At 36.3% G+C, this 19,662-nt stretch overlaps 1 protein-coding gene across 3 annotated transcripts; it reads left to right on the top strand.

Moving 5' to 3' along the window:
* The first annotated feature begins 679 nt into the window (after window positions 1-679).
* Window positions 680-18,527, top strand: LOC150104103 (uncharacterized). 3 transcript variants are annotated; one of them, XM_090396768.1, is made up of 2 exons: window positions 680-780; window positions 16,877-18,527. In XM_090396768.1, the coding sequence occupies exon 2, from the start codon at window positions 16,910-16,912 to the stop codon at window positions 18,062-18,064; it is 1,155 nt and encodes a 384-aa protein (XP_090252894.1). In that variant the 5' UTR covers window positions 680-780; window positions 16,877-16,909; the 3' UTR covers window positions 18,065-18,527. The 3 variants fall into 3 exon arrangements, with proteins under 3 accessions (XP_090252894.1, XP_090252893.1, XP_090252895.1); XM_090396767.1 differs by lacking the exon at window positions 680-780 and adding an exon at window positions 891-1,495; XM_090396769.1 differs by lacking the exon at window positions 680-780 and adding an exon at window positions 2,062-2,837.
* Window positions 18,528-19,662: the final 1,135 nt, after the last annotated feature.

Consider the following 19,662-nt stretch of genomic DNA (forward strand, 5'->3'; position numbering starts at 1 on the left):
AATTGAGTGATCCCGACCTGCTAAATTTAGATGTACAGCGGGAAGGTCCAGAAGAATATGTAGAAAATTTAACCACTGATAATCAGTCAAAAGAGATTTCACAGAAACAATTTGAAAATATTTTTCGTACAATCGAAGTTTTTAAGTAGCAAAGCTGACCCTGATGAAGGGAGAAGCAGTAAAATTTGCAGAAGAGTAGAAGAGGCAATAGGGCCATACCATCGGTTGTATGAAAAAAAGAAACAAAATGTCCGCCAAACTACGTTAGCTCAATTCTTCGTTAAGAAGTAGAATAATAAATTTATATTCTGAATATGTTTTATTGTCTTTCAGCTTCGTGGTTTTCTTTTAACTAGACCCTGAGACATACCTAATTCTTTTATAAAAAAAAATTAAGGCTCAAAAAAGAAATCTGAGGGACGAATTATACATTTTCCTATAGGTTATTATATTCGATTAGTGCGTTTTCGATTAATGCGCCTGTTTTAAAGAAAGCATTAGGCGCACTAATTGAGGGATTGCTGTATAATATTATAACGCCTTATGTATATGTGCTCGTTTCTGGAAGAAATGAATGAATAAATAAACAAATTGGTCTCCGTAAGAGGGCGAAATTTAAATTTATACTCATCTAAAGCAGACGTCAATTTTCCCGCCTTAAGTTAGTGACGTCACATAATGTCTATCCTATGTATTAATTTTTTGAGCCTTAGTGGCCAAAAATATATTTTATATATTATTTTTAAGCCCAGTAACGCCAATATTAACCTCTTATTCACAGTAAGTTTGCCTTTGCTTATTTGTTTCTTATTACTAATTGGGGGATCTGCGTATGTGTATATCTAGAATGTTACCTCGTAGCGTGTACGCCATTATCGACTTATACTGAATAGGCTTAACAATATGGCGTTCTGGGAAATGCTTCCCACGACAAAGGCGTCACTCAGGAATAATGCATGCAGTATAATCATACTACTTATTTTTAATATTTCGCTATCAAATAGAATATTAAAATATGATAGTCTAAAATAATGTTAGTGTAATAAGCAGATCTAAAAGTTAAGGAGTATTGAATACGTCCTTGGAATGCTAGAAGCTAGTCAGCGATTTTGACTATAGTCGCCGGTGGTGGTGGTAGTGAAGTCGGCCAATTCTGTACCGACGATCTCTAAATTTCGCCATTGCCGATTGTGATGAAGAATCCTGGGATTGTCGCCATGTTGAATTTACAGACATTAATGCCTAATAGGGCATAATTACTGTGCATTTATTATCTAATCTTTAATCAACGATTTTGGAGGTGAAGAAAGAAATAATGTTAAGCCTAGTGTCGTCTGCTTAAAATCATTAGGGTTAAAAATTAACCCTAACTGGTATTGGTAGATGCTGTTCGGACAAGTTATCATGGCTGCTTTACGTGCTTGATGGAAGGAAGACTTCGTTTCTTTACAGAAAATACAGATAACAAGAAATAATATTCGTTTCATGTTTTGGGGTAAGTTTTTTTAAATGAAAAATTAGTAGTGCTTATCGATGAAGCAAATTGTTTTGAGAAGCATTGGGATCTGAAATATATGGAGAATTTCTATTTTCCGAAAAAGTGTTGAAGCAGTTCGTAATTTTAATTCAACAGCTGGTCTTAATTTCTATTTTGTAGTTATTATTCTGGTGGATATTGCAGCTGTCATCGGAATAATATTGTAGCTTCACACAATGCATATCCAGCTTAAGATGGTCAGATGCCAGTTTTGCAAGATTGGCTCTAAACTAAATATAAAACTTAGCTTTCGCTCTAATCGTAATATTTGAAGGTGCTTAGAAAGCAGGCACACACACGCACTGCTTATGAGTTATATACCATTCACTGTTGCATACAGTTCACTAAGTGCTTTTGTAACTGCATTGCAGGAAACTAATCACTGACTACTGATTTTGTTTACGAACATCCACATGAAATTATTTTGATCATATCGATGTAGATTCAGTTTTTTTGTTGTTGTTGTTAACAGTTCTACCACTTATTGTCTGTCAGAAATATTTTACTTGCCTAACGAGAAGCGATCCTTTATTTACTGGGTTACTGTACTGTTTTTGCTGTTATGCTGATAACTGCCTCATCTGAAATGGGAATTTTTGAGCCAAATACACCAAACATTGTTTGTTAGCCATTTTCAGTAATGTTATTTTTTAAGATCATCAGTTAAATTTCCAGTCAACGTTCATTTTGTTCAGTGCAGATACAGTTGTAATTAAAAGATATTCAGCATTTACAAGTTGTCTTCTTGTATAGCATATCTTGTTTAATTTAGTATCAGTATTTAGTAGGTGCTGTTTTCACATATCTGTATCATATTATATTGAGTATTATTGGTATGTTGACTGTTAGAAGTATGTTGTATTAATTTGTTAGTCTTTGATTATATAGCGATGAGTCTTTGGACTCCATGGAGATACCTGTTAATAACGTACATACATATGTGTGTGTTCCATATGAAGATGGAGAGAAGATTTGCGAGTTGTAAAAATTGGCAGATAGAAAGAAGAGAGGTGACATGTAGAAACATTCCAGCTACTGAAAGGATTTTATAGAGTGGAGGTGGGATTTTTTCAGTATATTGCAGGTGGTGATAGAACAAGAAGCCATCATTGGAAGTTAAGTAAAGTTACGGTTTGCAAAGATGTGAAGTCTACACTTTTTGCTATGACAGTGGTGAATGAGTAGAATTGGTAACCAGTTCTTCATTAGTGAATCAGTTTAAGGAGAGGCACAATATGCACTGTGTGAATGATGGTTAGCTTCTACCTCTGATGGCAAAATTTTGGATGGATTGTGGAAGGTATGATAGGTATATTGTAAATAATGAGTCCTTTGACTCCATGGAGATACCCATTAACAGTAATAATAATAATTGTTATTTCTATACTATTAGTGTTATTACAAAATGTGGTCTGATATCCTTGTAAGCTATTGTTTAACTTAAAACTGCTTAATGCTAATATATAAAATGTGAAAATTTTATATATTAGAAGTCTTTGGAAATTAAGTAAGAGTGGTTAGCAAGGATATGGAGACTAGATTTTTTTGCTTGGTGATGCATGATAGTCGAATGAGCGAAATGGTTTGCCAGTCAGTTGTGAGTCCTTTGTTTATGAATGAGTTCAAACAAAATATGACAGATATGCTGATAGTTGATGTTAGTGAACTTCCTGCAGTGGCTATGGACTTTATGTAGGTGCCAATGTATATAATAATTTTTATATATATATATTTAAAGTTCTATAAAAATTTTTGTGACTTTTATATACATTGAAGTTCTGCTGAATATTGATGAGTGGTTAGATAAGCCATATTAGGTGCTTGAACAAGCCCCCAAACACTCTTTGTAGCATTACAAACTGTTTTTTTTTTCAAGTAATTATTAAAAATATCATGCACCGCCTGGTTTATTTATTTACTTAAATTTGTGTCTAGCTGAAATACATAAGGTATAAGGACATTCGTTGAGGTTATGAATATGTACAATTTCTTACCATTTGTAAGAATTTGAGCAGTGCATTACAGACCTCTGATTCAGCCAGTATGATATGTCCATTAACCAGAAAGTCCTGCATAAGTGACAATACCCCATTGGTAATTTTAAGCAGTGGTTGTGAAGTTCAAGTACAGTTGGAAGATCGTGGGAGCTTAAGTGCCTGTCAGGACCGCTGATGATGATGAATTTTAAGCAACTTTCAATGCATAAACTGCACTGGATGAGATGGTCTGGTTAGGTTGAGTGTATAGTGTCTACTCTCCAGCTAACAGCCTGTTGTTTGAATTCCACTGTGACATGGATGTCAGTCTTTAGGTATTGCATGATTTTCATAATTTGTTATGATGCTGTTTTGCCTATTTAAATACCTGATATAGCCTGAAAATTTTTCATGTTTGTTCTCTGAAGCATATTCTTAGTTTATATAATAATGCTTAACCTATTCACCATGCTAAATCTGCTCCAGGTCAATATTCTTGTCGGTGGGATTGAAAAAAAAAAAAGTTTGTCAAAAACGTCTTGCTAAAAGAACAAGACATAAAAATAGGCAGAAATGTGGAAAAATAGTTTACTCATAATTTTCAGCCATTCCAAAACTGTTGGGGGAGAAAGTGGTTCTCATTTGGAAAAGACAAATGGAAAACGTGATTAGATTTAGCACAAAAAAAACAACATTGTACTGAACTTGATCAAATGTTCTGAAACTTTTGACTGCAGTTGCTTAAGTTTTGTCCAAACTTTTCTGTGGTACTTATTTAGAGAGAGAAAAAAAAAAGAATCGCATGCATACACTATACTTAGCGGTTAATTAGCTATGAGATGTTTGTTCAGTCAACATGGAATAAGGCTGCCAAGAAGGCATTTTGTTAATGTCCAGAAGGAAAAAAGTGTAAGAATTTCTTGATTTTGTTCTGTAGCAGAAAAGCAGCTGTATTGTGTACTTTTTTTTTTTTTTTAAATAGTCACATTTATGAGAGGTTGGTCAACCTATAGTACACTAGTACCATGGATGGACATAAAATTGAGGAGAAAGAATAAATATATTAACATTGTATTTGGTAACCTGCAGATTCAATTTAAAAAAAAAAAATTGAGAAGGATGCTATTTCAAAAGACAGGAATAGATGGGGGGGGAGGATTCTTCTCTGAGTTTGGAGTTTAATTGTTCTAGTAACACATTCCACACATTCACTACCCTCCAGGCAAAAAATATAGTTCTAACACCCTTGTTAATCACTCTTACACGATCAGCAGGGGGTGACTCCTTGTTAGTATGATAGGAAAAAGGGAGATGATAACTTCTTCTTGGTAATGTTTTAACACGTATAAAGGAGAGTAGAGAAATTAATGATGCCAATTCTAAGGACCAGTAGCCATTGAAATATCTACAGAAAATTATTATTAACGCCAGGCATTTATGGAGTCTAAAGACTCATCGCTGGAGGTAAACGCTGTTTACACACAAAGCCCATCAAACCATGCTTTAAATTCACTCAATGTCAGGCAAAGCATTCCACTGAACAACCATACTCCATACCTCCATACAAAGAACCTATTCCTTATGCCCTTGCTCACACCCTCTTTATACAACTTCTGGGCATATCTCCTTGTTCTAACACTTTCTCCCATTGTATGAAAAATTTATTATTATTAACATCTGACCTCCATGGAGTGAAAGACTCTTGTAAGCGTAGACTATAAAGTTGTGAAATTTGGAAGCAGTGAGACGTATTGGTGGGAATCTTTTGAAAAAGAGGGAGCTGAGGGTGATGGCAAGAACTTGAAATTTTGAGGGCAAATTCTAATTTGATCCTAAGTTGCAAACATTTTGAAATTTAGTCAGAATTGCGAGCACAACACAATGGATTATGGCAGTGTTGAGGAGGACATTAACACAAAGAACTAAAGGTTATAGGTCCACTTTACAAGGTTGTGATCCACTTTATTTGTCAGTTTGGCAACAGTGGTGATTAGTCAGTATATGGTTCACCTGCTGTTTATTTTTCATTCCTCAGCATTGAATTAATTAGTCTCAGAACTGTGGGTTTCCTCCAGCTCTCTGGTTCCCCCCCCCCCCCCCCCCAACAAACGTAATACATTTTAGTTACATGTATAAATATGAATTTGGATATTTTGTGCAGTTTGTGCTATTGTCATTCTAGATAGACGTGTCACCTGGTTGACAGCCAATTAATAAAATTTTCAAGGTAAATTTACTTAGCAGTTGAGAAATTGGATTGCAGAAAATTAAGGTTAGAAGACTTTCCTTTAGTGTTACATGGTGATCAGCATTCATTTTAGACAAATTGTGGACTCTACAACCGTGTTATAAATAACTATTTAATTTCCCGACGTTTTGACCTTCATATCAAGGTCATCATCTGGAGTATACACATTTTTTTTGTTTATTTATTTAAATTAATTTATTTTATTTTCACTAGTGGTCATACCAGTAAAATAACACTTGATCAAATCATTGTCTCTGTAGCAAACTGTGTGAAATATATTCAGCTTGTCTTTGTATATATGTGTATACTCCAGTGATGACCTTAATATGAAGTCGAAACGTTGAGAAATTAAAATAGTTATTTATAACACAGTTGTAGAGTCCATAATTTGTCTAAAATGAAGGTTAAAGGGAAAAAATCTCAAACTTTTGACTAACTTGTGGCATTAGGAGAGTGACAGACAGCACACAAACTGGATAGAATGAAGTAGATCATTCACCATTTTTGTTTAAGATAAATTGATATTGGGAAGGATATATCATATGTAGCATTGAATATTTTGCTCAGCCATGCATATGAATAATTTCACTTATCTCTGCAAATCATGCCCTGGTCAATGCCTTCTCACACAGAGCTACTCGGACTCCATTCAGGTGTGCCTGGCAGAATAATGTTAGCATCTTGATTCTTTAGCTAATCCATAAAGTCTCATAAAGGAGCATGTGCCAAATCACTTGATGTTTAGTTGATTTCATTTGTACTGGTTTTATTTTTCATGTACAGATGGCTATTTTAGCAAAAAATATATATTAGAAATAAAAAATAAAGCTAAAGAATAACAAAAAAAAAAAGCATGATGTCATAAAGTTAATTCCTTTGGATAATGGGTGTATTCATGGGCATTGTTGCATAATTTATATAAATTAAAGATATGTAGACAGGGGTATTCTGGTAATTTTTAACAACTGGCTCACTAAATTAAAAAATTGCTGTGTTCTCCCGTTGTTAGAATTAGAACCTCCCAAAAGTATAAATGAATTCCATTATCTGCAAATATCTGGTTAATTTTATCTGGGCTGCTTCTTTTTAGTGTAATGACTTTATTGGGTTCATGACAATTATAGAAATGTAAAATCTTGGACAGATATTGAGCATATTATTCTTCTTGTTATTATCTTAAGAATTTGCCCAGGCAAAATTAAGCGGCTGCTTATTGAAAAATGATATTCCTATAAAATAGCTATTGGAGATAATCCTTACACGGGCTGCTGCATAAGGAAAGAGGGAGAGTGAAACGAAGCAGTGCCAAAATAATCATGCCCTGTTGGATTTTCTGTATCATCACACACAAGTATTATTGTCCAAATGCTGCTACCCATTGTGGATTTAAGTACGTGCCAATATAGTTTGTAGCCCTTTTCAGTATAACAACCAGTTCACAAAATACTTGAAATTTTAACAACAGGCTTGAACTAGCTGGCTTCAGTATGCTGCTATATATAGAATTAAGACAATTTACCAACAAAAGGAGGGGAGATAAAGATAGTATTGTTAAAAGGAACTGTATATTAAGAATACTAAATATTAAGACTAAGCAAATCTTTATTACCTGGAGGAAAGAAACATTGAGCAAAATATGAAAAACACAGCAAAAAGAGGATGAGAAAAACTGGCAACCTGAAAATGTGGGGGAAATTACTTCATGTTTATATCAAGGCATATACAGTTAAAATGATTCCTCGGTGAAGTTAGGGAAGGAAGAAAAGAACTATTTTAAAATTAAAACTATATATTACAAATAAAAAAAACATAAAGGGTTATTGTTGTTATATGACACTGCCAAGGAGTTGAAGAACTCATGGGAAGGCACTCAACACAACCCAGTATCTCTGATATCCCTCCATCTACACACAGTAGCATTGTCTGTAATTACATATAAAAATAGCAAAATTTTCTTTTTTGCTCTTCCTAAAATTAAAAAGATTCTAAGCATATTAACAAAACTATCAAAAATTCCTTTTCTTCTACACATACCAGCCACTGAATTAAAAACCTTTATGCAGATATATGTAAATGTCACTTACCCAACATATGTGCAAAATACTTGGTCACATGCCATGTGTTCTATGCAACTTAAGAATGCTGCTAGTCGGTAATCATCAATAATCGTGTCGGTAATCATGTTGATTACAATGGGAAAAACAAAGGATCTTTTGGAGTTTGATAAGGGGCTAATTGTGAGTGCCCATCTGGCTGGGGCCATGATTTTGAAGACAGTAGAGCTGACTGGTTTCTCAAAAGGTGAGATATCCTGAGTGTTTAGTCAGTGGGAAAATAATCCACATCTAAGAGGCATAACTGTGGTCCTAAGATGGTCTGTGTCAGAATGAGATCGCCATCATCTGATAAAGCTTGTATGGACAAACAGAACTTCTTATGTAAAACAATTGACCAAAGCACTTAATGAAGGCTGTTCCCTGCCAATATCTCGCTGAACTATGCACAGAGAATTGAAGAAGATTGGTATAGGCATGTGAAAATCCATCTACAGTGGTGTCAGGAACACAGTGACTAGACACTGGAAGACTGGGAAAAAGTAATGGGTCGACAAGTCGTACTCCTTGTTCTGTACCAATTTTATGCAAAGAGTTTGGTGGGAGCCCCATGAAGCAATGAACCTGGCTTGCTTTATAAACACAACTCAAGGTTCTGGAAGTGGTGTCATGGTGCAGGACATGTTCTGTTGGTACAGATCAGGTCCCCTGGTATCGCTGGAAGATTGGATGTCCTTCCTCCAAGGAATATCTGAACATTATTCCCGATTAAGTCCTACGATGTTCACTTTTTATCTAGCAAATGACATTGTTTCACAGATGACAATGCTACTGTCCATTGCACTAGAATTGTTCAGTGCACATGACAGTGACTTCCAACACAAAGCCCAGATTTGAACCTCATTGAGAACATTTGGGACATGTTAAAAAAAACAGATCTGGGTGCAAAGTCCTCTTCCATCAAATCTGAGTCAGTTAAAGGACTGTCTGGTGAACACCTTGTGGAATGGATTCAGGCTAAACAAGGTCCAACACGTTATTAAATGTTTCCCATTCAGTGGCTGGTATGTGTACAAGTGAACTTCTTTTAATTAAGTCTACAGTCTGCTCGGCTTTACTAGTTGTTTTACCAGTCAGATTCCTGAATTTACATTCCTATTAACCAAAATACCCAAAATAACCAAAATAAAGGATTAAACTAAATTTATTATACAAAATACCCAAATAAATACTTTTTTGTATTTATTAACTTTTTCTACAGGCTGTCCATTCAACTTATTACATCAAACCAGATTGATTATATTTGAATTATATAATGTGGAAACAGTGTAAAATTGTAATGGTAAACAATGAGATTAAGTCCCATAGAATGCTTGAGAATACAGGTACTAGCTTATGGTGGCCTCTGGCCTGAAATTTAGCTCAGAATTGCAGTTTTGAGTAAATTAATTAATAAAGGCATACTTGTTGAAGTTAGGGGAGCATTTCATTGCTTCTACTGTTGCTCACTTCAGATTTCTAAAGACCTATGTAGTATTGTTTCCTTCTATTTGACTCTGTATGAAAGGGAGTATTCATAATGATGTCAGCTTATGGTTCTGGATGTAAAATGTTGGAAGTTTATTTTTCCACTTGGTTAGACTATAAAATTTAGTTTAATCCTTTAACCAAGTGTAAGCAAACAAAGTTTGCACCTGAAGTATCTCCAGGACTGAGGCAACTCAGGTGGACCAAGCTCTCATAACGCTTTGTCTCAGTATCTCCCATAATGCAAAGCACATCTCTTTGCAGACATGTATAATGCTATGCATTAAGGGAAGGACCACTACCCAGACCGGTTTCGACCTTTATTGAGGTCTCGTCAGTAGGAGCCAGACTCAGAAGTGGTGATACTAAGGCAGAAACAATGGAGAGGTTATATTTACCTATATGAGTTGCCAAAAGGTGTACCACTTTATTATTAAATTACTCTGGATTTAGAGAAAGATGTTGGAAGTTTATTTTCCATTTGGTTACAATAAATTTAGTTTAATCCTTTATCCAAGTGTAAGCAAACAAACTTTGCACCTGAAGTATCTTTAGGACTGAGGCAACTCATAGTATAGGTGGACCAAACTCTCATCACTCCTTGTCTCAGTATCTCCCATAATGCAAAGCACATCTTGCAGACATCTATAATGCTATGCAGTAAGGGAAGGGCTATTGACAAGATCTCAATAAAGGTCGAAACCGGTCTGGGTAGTGGCCCTTCCCTTAATGCATAGCATTATACGTGTCTGCAAGGAGATGTGTTTTGCATTATGGGAGATACTGTTGTGTCCCATTTTACGATTATTATGCTTTCAACTATCCTTACATGTGAAACTCTACTTGTCTTTATCCAAATCTTACCTATATACGAGATATCACCCAAATACAAATATTCAAGGTTCTTCTCCCCTTATTGTCCCTAAATATTTATTTTATACTGCGCCTTTTAGGACATTTAGTTTAAGATATAAATTCAAAAAACCCCTACATGATTAGGTTCGTATGTTGTTACAAGTGGTGCATTGAGAGCAATCTTAGACAACTGTATTTTCATTGAACAAAAGTTTATTGAACTCTTAAACATGGTACAATTCATTCTTTATCAAATAAAACTCAATTCAATACTAAGAATATATAATACAATTAACACTAGCTAAACACAAGTATTAGGCTAAGAATCTATATGGGAATTGTGATCATACCACCATAACAGATTCTATACAAACAAACATATATAGTCCTAGAGCTAGTTGACCCTTTATCTAACCCCTTACTGGTCTGATCACGCTATAATTCTGTACTTTCTAGGACATATATAATCAGTTACTCTAATTTTCTTATTATGACAATATGTATTAAAATTATCCTCTCGCTGAGCTGATACACACTTTTGACCTTTAAAACTCTCTTAAATGAAATACAGTGTACATACATAAATCTCTAGGCACATGAATACTTATTAATTAATAGTAACAAGCTTATTCTCATTCTAGTCTGACATGTACTAAAGTCCTAGTATAATTCTCATTAATCCTTTCAACTGTTCTGGTATTGAACAATGATTACAGCTACATATGATTTGAATTGACACGAGATTCTTTACAGTACCTTTTTACTTGGGTCTTCTACACTGGATTCTACCCTTTTCCGATTGTACCTTCCTAGAACAAACTCTTCTATAACTTATCACTCCTAAGTTCCTTTGGCATTAAGATGGGCTTTCATGATCTTTACTTTACATGCTTCAATCAAGGACATATGATCTTCAATTCTACGGCTGTAAAAGTCACCATGTGGGCACTGACTTCTGTATAGATTTCTTTCTCTCGTTACTCTCACTGGATGATGAAACACACTGACATTATCTTCTTTTCTTTAACTGCACATTTACTTCCACTATATTCGACAACACCTTTTCAAGTCCCTGTACACCAAATCCATTCAAATATAAACCATCCATTTTATATAAATCCTTTCGCCAATCGAACTCATTCCACACATCCACAAATTTGTTTCAAACAATTTCAGCTATATTTTTCACTTGGATGCAAGCATATTTTTCTTTCTTTCGTTACTCTCACTGGATGATGAAACACACTAACATTATCTTCTTTTCTTTAACTAAACGGCATCCCTCATTTCTTACAATAGGAACACAGAATCGAAATCCCACACACTTGGTTTCCTTATTGTGTTGGACGGAGAAAACTCCTAGCCCGTCACTCAGGAAAACCGCGAGACCTATATGAAGACTCGTGAAGAAAACTGAGGAAAAAAGCCTTGTGGATGGGGAGTTCCTAACCCTTTTATACGTAGACCCTACCGGCACCTTCAATTTCCTTTCTTCCCCCCTTTACTGGAGTTGATTTCACTGACCAATTAGAGTGGTGTTTTTCTGTCAAAACATCTTGCGGTCCGTGTGCACATGACTAAGTCTCAATTTGGAATTATGCCCTTGGGCTTTAGTCTTTGTTTAAGCTAACCTCTATGTCATCTATACTAAATTAATCCCCCGTCCAAAATTTTCTAAGAATTAACTCGAATCTTTAATCTCTTATTTCAAGTGTAAAAACTAGCCTCTCACATACAAACTCCTGTGATTAATATTCTTTGTTTTATTTAACCTGATTTTATCATATCACAACTGTAATAAAATTCCTTTCTTCAACAAACAATTTCAGCTATATTTTTCTTTCTTTCGTTATTTTCAAAAGCTCTTAATGATATCTGCCTAGGAACAAGCTTGCTTACTTAGTTATTTATACAGTTTTTTTTTTTTTTTTTTTTTTTCCTCGTGTTACATCATGATAACTGAAATTTTCCATTCTTAATTTATCAGGGTGTAACAATGCTGAGACAAGGAGTGATGAGAGATTGGTCCACCTTTACTACGAGTTGCCTCAGTCCTGAAGATACTTCAGGTGCAAACTTTGTTTGCTTACACTAGGATAAAGGATTAAACTAAATTTATTATTATCTTGATGTAAATGTTAACAGTCCTTCTGACATCTTGTCAGAACACTTGGCAGTTTATGATCTCTTGGACGTGGCAGAAGATAAGAGTTACTAGTTTGATCCGTGTTTTAAGATTATATATCACTTGGGCTATCTAAATGGAGAATTAACACCTTGAAGAACATAAGAAATATATGTGCTAACTTGAGAGAGTTAGGGTGGTGAGTCTCTAGCTGCGATATGACAGTGAAGAGTATAGAAGGAGGGCCATAATTGCTAATGACTTTATCCATGAATTATGTTTGAGTGGTGTGGAATGAATTCGATTGGCGAAAGGATTTATATAAAATGGATGGTTTACATTTGAATGGATTTGGTGTACGGGGACTTGAAAAGGTGTTGTCAAATGTAGTGGAAATAAATGTGCAGAATCAGGGAAACTAGAGTTATTAAGGGGGGGTGAAGTAGATATCAAATTTTAGGGAGACAGTTGAGTGTGTGAATGTGTGTAATATGCCCAAGCGAGTAGGAAAGACCACGAATCAGAATGGGATAGTTAATATAAGGCATCAAAATAGAGATGGGACAAATCGGCTTCTGCAATTCATGTATACAAATGCCAGAAGTATTAGGAACAAGAAGGAAGAATTTTTGGCCTTGGTTGGCACTTCCAGACCACGGGTTATTGGCATTAGTGAAACATGGCTGACAGAAGATGACACAGCTAGTGGGATTGAATGTGAGGGGTATGGTGTGTTCAGGAGTGACAGGGAGAATAAAATGGTGGGGAGGGAGGTGTGTTATTGGTGATAGCTCACCTCCACCATTTTGTTTAATTTGAGTTTCGGATCTGGGTTAGTCCCGAGGGGGTGGAAAGAGGGGAAAATAGTTCCACTGCATAAAGGAGGTTCCAAGACTGCGGTTGTAAATTACCAACCAATTAGCATATCAGGAATCGTTGTCAAGGTCTTGGAGAAATAAGTCAAGACAGGAATACAGGATTGGATAGATGAAAATGGGATATATGGGGGACAACATGGTTTTGTGAAGGGTAGATCATGCCTCAGTAACTTGCTCACATTTTATAACACAGTGACTGGATAAGGGTAATAGGTTTACAGTTGATTCTACTGAACCTTGCAAAGGCCTTTGACAGGATACCACATGGAACACTAATCAGTCAACTGGAGCATATGGGGATGGATATACGGTTGGTGAGATGGATAGGAGGTTGGTTGATGGAGAGATACCAGAGAGTGGTTTATTCAGGAGTGGAGTCCAGAAGACGGCTTGTGACTAGTGGTGTGCCGCAGGGTTCTGTTCTTGGACCACTACTTTTCAATTTGTTCATTAACGATATAGGAAAGGATCTGAGAGGAAGTGTTCACTTGTTTGCTGATGATGCAAAGTTGGGTAGGGCAATTGTGAGTGCACAGGATGTCGAAATTTTGCAGGATGATTTGGATAGTTTGGAGGACTGGGCTAGGGAAAATGGATGTCAATTTAATGTGGCAAAGTGTAAGGTTTTGCATTTTGGAGCGAAAAGATTAGCAGCAGTATATCACTTTGGTGGAACCGTATTCCAGGAGATTGATGAGGCCAGGGATTTGGGAGTGTTGGTGGATAGGGAATTGAAGTTTAGGGGGGCACATTGCAAAAGTGGCTAAATCAGCTCATCAAAATCACTTGGTTGCTGAAAAATACTTTAACAAGCTGAGCAAACAAGTTATTGTTCCTCTATATCGAGCCTTTATAAGACCCCCATCTAGACTGCTGTGCCCAGATATGGGCGCCAGGGTTTCTTCTTGATGGGGAGGAGGTGGAGAGGATCCAGAGACGAGTGACCAAGATGATAGCAAGTCTGTGGAATGAACCTTATGAGAACAGGTTGAAGATTTGTGGGTTGCAAAAATTGGTTGATAGGCAGAAAAGGGGTGATATGATTGAGACATTCAAATTACTGAACGGTTTCTATAAGATTAATTCAGAAGATATTTTTGAGAATAGGACTGGTGGTGGGAGGACTAAGGGCCATCCATGGAAGCTGGGGAAGAATGTGGTTGGCAGGAGTGTTAGAGTTAGGTTTTTTACTTGGAGAGTGGTGAATGAGTGGAATAAGCTGACAGTCTGTTGTGGGTGCTATGACCGTGAATGAGTTGAAGGCGAGGTATGATAGATACTGTGTGAATGTCGAATAGTTGTTCTTGACATGATGTTAGGGCCTCCCTCGATGAGTCTATCGACTCCTTGGAGTTTCCCGAAATAATAATAACTTCATTCTGCAAGTCGAGTATAGTTGACCATGCTTTAGATGTCTTGTTGTACAGCAACAAATGGAAGGAAGCAGTACCTCGTAAAGCCAGTACAGATTTAAAAGCTCTTATTATCAACAATCTGTTAACAATTATTGCTGCATTAACTTGCACACAATTTACATTGTTTTCATCCTACATGTTTGAGTTCTTCTGTTACAATTTTGAATTATTTTCTTTATATACTTGGTTTGTCCTTTAGTTCTTGTTTCTGAAAGTTTCTTCTGTGCTGCTAGGATTGCTGATTTCATAAGTGTGTGTGCATGTTGGACAAGTGTTAGGGAGAAAGACGACACCTGTTGGTGTGTTCCCTATGTAGGGAACTAACTGTTAATGACTTCTTCCTCCACTGGTTTCAACAGGAAAATCAAGATATGACAATAGTTTGATGGGTGTCCCTTATCTCCCTTTCCTTTGGAATGGGTCGAATATAGACACTTCATGTTGCTGGGATGCCACACATTGGTCATTGTGTGAGCAATGACCAACTTCTAAGATTACCATTACCATCACACATAGTTTTGCTGTTTAGGTAGAATACCTTTTTAAGTGTATAAAGTTTCCATATCATTCTGGCTGGTTCTTAAATTTTTTATGATATTTTTTCTCTTAATCTGAAATATATATCTTTTAACTCACTTAATTTATTCTTATTCCCGTAGAGTGTACGCAACTAAGTAAATTAAATTCAGCAATTTTATTATTTAAATTGAAATAAATAATATGCTGTAATCACTCGAGACTTGCACTTAATGGACAAAACAATAGAGACAGGGGTGATGGGAAGTTGATACTGGCATCCCCTGTGCAGAGTGAAATGCCAAATTGAATGCAGACAGTAAATAGGCAGAAATTGGTGGCAATCTTAGCGACTTTGTGGACATTATCGGTGCAAGACAGATGGGTTATTCTGTTGCACAAGTGGTAAGAACCCTAGGGTTCTCATAGGCAACTGTGTCAAAGGTCTACCATTAATATACCATCAACAGATGTACCAGTGCCCGGCGAGCAACCTGGCCACATGCCATAGATGACCTGGGTCGATGTAGGCTGTCCATGCTTGTACATACCAATCGCATTGCAATGGCAGCACAAATCGCATCCAGTTTCAATGTCAGAATTCCTTCAGCATCGGTGTACCCTGCATGCTGTGGGCTACAGGAGCTGATGCCCTAATTGTGTACCACTATTGATAGCTCGTCATCAGGCATTGTACCTTGCCTGGTGTCAGGACCATCAAAACTGGACCTCAGTAGAGTGGACCAGAGTCATGTGGTCTGATGAATCCTGTTATCAGTTGTACCGAGCTGATGGGAGGGTGCAAGTGTGGTGTTGACAGCAAGGCCATGGCTCCATCGTACCAGGTTGGCTTTCTGGTGGTTTGAGAGCATTTTCATGTGACACATCAGGTCCCTAAGTGTGTCTGGAAAGATCCTTAAATACTATGAGCTACCAGAATGTGCTTGCTGATCACAGACAATGCACTGCCCCACTGGGCCACAGCCACCCAGCCATGGCTTAAGGAACATTCATCTGAGTTTGGGACCATCCAGTGGCCCTAAGGTCCCCGTATTTAAATCTGATCGAATCTCTCTCTCGGATGTTGAAGAGAGAGACATCAGATCCATATATCTGGGACCAACTTCTAAGGTGCAGTTGGCATGGGTGGAATTACTCCAGTATCTGGTGGAGTCAATGCCTTGGAGAGTACAGGCTGTTATTTGCACTAGAGGAGGACCGACATGATATTAGGTAGGTATCTCTATAACGCTTTGTCCATTTAGTGTATATATTAATTGAATGGTCTGCATTTTTAAGAAGCTGCTCTTAGCCACCTGGGCCAAGTAAGTAGTGTCTCTATCATAGCATAGATCGTTATGATAGTGAAGTGATAATGATTTTCATTGCCTAGTATGAGACCACTATTTTGAGCTCTGAAGTGGCTTGAAAAAGATCATGTTGGGTCTCTTTAGACAGGATTCCCACATTATCTCTCCAAGTCATGGTAACTAAATTGTACTGTGGGTTTTATAGTCTTAAACTGCCATTAAAAAAAGACTTAGAGGTACAGACCACAGGTGAATCCTTAAAGGGTGGATGGGTGGGTGTCAGTTCTTTGAAAAACTCCAGTTTTTCAAAGAACTGACACCCCAGTTGTAATTCCAGTTTTTCTTTATTGTATTTCTACTAACTGGTAAAGAAGATTTGTATGTTGTTATATATTTTATTGGTGAGAAGCTAATTTTTTATATTTTATTTTCTAGGCAAACTGTGAAATTTAACATCAGGTACTCAAAATGATGGGAGATCATTCCATGATCATTCCTGAAACCCATGTGGAGCATCCAAGTTACATTGCTATGAAACCTCAAGGAATGGAAGAAGTAATATTAGGAAATAATCATGTTGGGCAGTTTATTTTCCATGACAATATAGGAAATGAAATGATAGTTGAGCAGAATGTGGAAGTGGGGGGTGAGGATGATCCTCATGGAGAGATTATCTTGGTGCCCAATAGCATGATAAAGCAAGAAGATATTATTGAAGGTGGTGAAGTGGTTGTTGGCTCTACTGTGGGAAATGAAGTTATCATTGGTGATCCAGTTGGAACGCATGTTGATAGTGAAAGATTTGTTGTTGGATCATCAATAGAAATGGGTGCAGATCAGATGGATGAACCTGGATTTGAATCACGGCTGGTAATTGATACAGCACATCTTACTATTGAAGAGGCACCAACTATAGGTTATGACTGTGGTGAATGTGGAGCTGTAATGAGAAGTCGGGCATCTTTAAAAAAACATATAAGATCACAACACTCCCAACACATGAAACAGAAGTCAAAATCGAAAGAAAAAAAGTCAAAAAATAGGGACATAACAGCAAATAGCAACAGGCTTTATTCATGTCCCTCTTGTTCATATTCAACACAGCGAAGGGATAAGCTGGACAAACACATTCAGAAACATGTGCTTGTTGATGGTTACCATCCATGTGGAAAGAAAAGACATAAGCCAGAAGCTCCACCTCAGCGTCACCGTCATAATGCTGAAGAATATAAATGTCCACATTGTCCTTACACATGTACTGTGTACAAGGCATACAAAAAACATCAGAAGTTGCATGCATCATCTAATAAGAACTTTACAATAAAAGTAAGTTGCAAAATATGTGGTAAAGATCGCCCAACAGAAGCTGATATGCAGAAGCATATGAACAAACATCGCAGTGATAATAATTTCTTATGTGACATTTGTGGATTTGCTAGTATTCAGCTTAAAAAGATAATCCAGCACCGTCGGATGCATACAGGTGAGAAGCCACATTTATGTCCACATTGTATGTATAGATCTGCACGAAGGGACAATCTAAGATCCCATGTAAGGCGTATGCATAAAAAAGAAAATATGTACATTGATACTTTTAATCCTGATGAAGAAAATCCTGATTAATTATGCAAATGCAAGCTGTCAGTGTTATTTTATTTCTAGCTATGTAGCTAGTGATGTTCTAACAGTGGACCACAGAAAATTATTACTTCTACCAAAGAATTGATATTCTAAGGTTGGTTGTATAAAGCTTTTAGAAACTGATGCACATGTGAAATGCTTAGCAGTGATGGAAGAGCTGTATGTTAAGTACTAAGGAACCTTAATAAGGTTTTTGTTCTTGTCATATGAGTAATATTACTTTAACGGTGATGTTTTAACCTCATTGTAAATATCTGGACATTAATCGAATATCAGGCACTTAACAGCTGTTAGTCAAATAGGCTGAATAAGAATCCACAGATCTCTTTCTAGTGCTGTATCTACAGAGTTGTAGAGTTGCACATGTGATAACTGTTTTGCTGACATGTCTGTACAAAAGATCATAAAACTCAAATGCATTCATTAAAAGCAGATTCTATCAGTTTTTTTTTTTTTTTTCCCCCAAATAAAGCTGCATTTGACTACACCGGTTTTCATACATGCGGTTTCATAATTGAGCTTAAGGCATTCTCAATGACCTGCTCATTCTCTATGGCTTCAAGTTTCATCTTTTGGGGGTGGGGGGAGATCACTGAATTAGACCAGTAATAAAGGGAACCTCTTCCCATCTAAATGGCCTTTTATGTAGATGATAATGACTTACTCCTTGGAGCATGCTTATTAGGTCTCATCAGTGCAAGATTGTTGGATACTGGAATATATTCTTATAAAAATATTGAGAATGTATATTACTAACATTGTGAAAGTCATTAAATTCCAGTTGGCTGTAATAGTGACTGCTTGGAGAATTATTTAAATTCCTTTCTGAAATGGTATCCTTTTATAAAAATACTGTAATCCCTCCCTTCCTCCTTCTCTCTCCTTGTGTCTCCCCTGCACTTTCTGCTGTATTTATTGAATGTACAGCCTTGGCCAATAAGCCATACATTCATGGCTTGGCATTATATATATATACACACACACACAGAGAAAAACTTAATGTTTATTAGTTGGAAATTTCTGTTTTGTTGGTGTATTGTTTTACAAGCATAATGTTTTGATTATTTATCAAGATCAAAATTTTGAATTCTGCTGGCAGTTGCTCTATTTTCTGTACAGATTTTATATTTTACATGCTAGATAGCACCAGCTATTTTTTAGATGGAATTAAAACCAAATCATTAATTTAGAATAACCAAACTTAGTGATGTACATGAAGAGAATGCATGATAATTTAACGAATTAAAGTTCAATTTATAAAACCTTAAGTGTCAACATAGTAGTTATCACTACAGCATCTTTTTTCTCTAGGTTTCTCACTTTTATTCTTTGCTTATTTTCACATAGTTTTCCCAGAAATTCAAGATCAAGAAAACAGCATAAATGCTCAAAAAAAAAAAAAAAAAAAAAATACACATGAAAAGTTATCCAGCAAAGTGCAAGCCTTTTAAGGGTGTGTGTGTGTGTGTGTGTGGCCTTATCAGAGTTTCTTCCCACCCACCCACCCCTCATAAATTAAACATTGTTGAATGTTTTTATTTGACACTATTAATGCAATATAAACAATCTAAACTATGTTC

The sequence above is a fragment of the Typopeltis vanoorti genome, chromosome 8, assembly GCF_054136105.1.
Source record: "Typopeltis vanoorti isolate ZY-2024b chromosome 8, IOZ_Tvanoo_1.0, whole genome shotgun sequence".
Classification (NCBI taxonomy): Eukaryota; Metazoa; Arthropoda; class Arachnida; order Uropygi; family Thelyphonidae; genus Typopeltis; species Typopeltis vanoorti.

Coding starts and splice junctions, on each gene's coding strand:
- LOC150104103 (XM_090396768.1), top strand. CDS start 16,910: ATGATGGGAGATCATTCCATGATCATTCCTGAAACCCATGTGGAGCAT.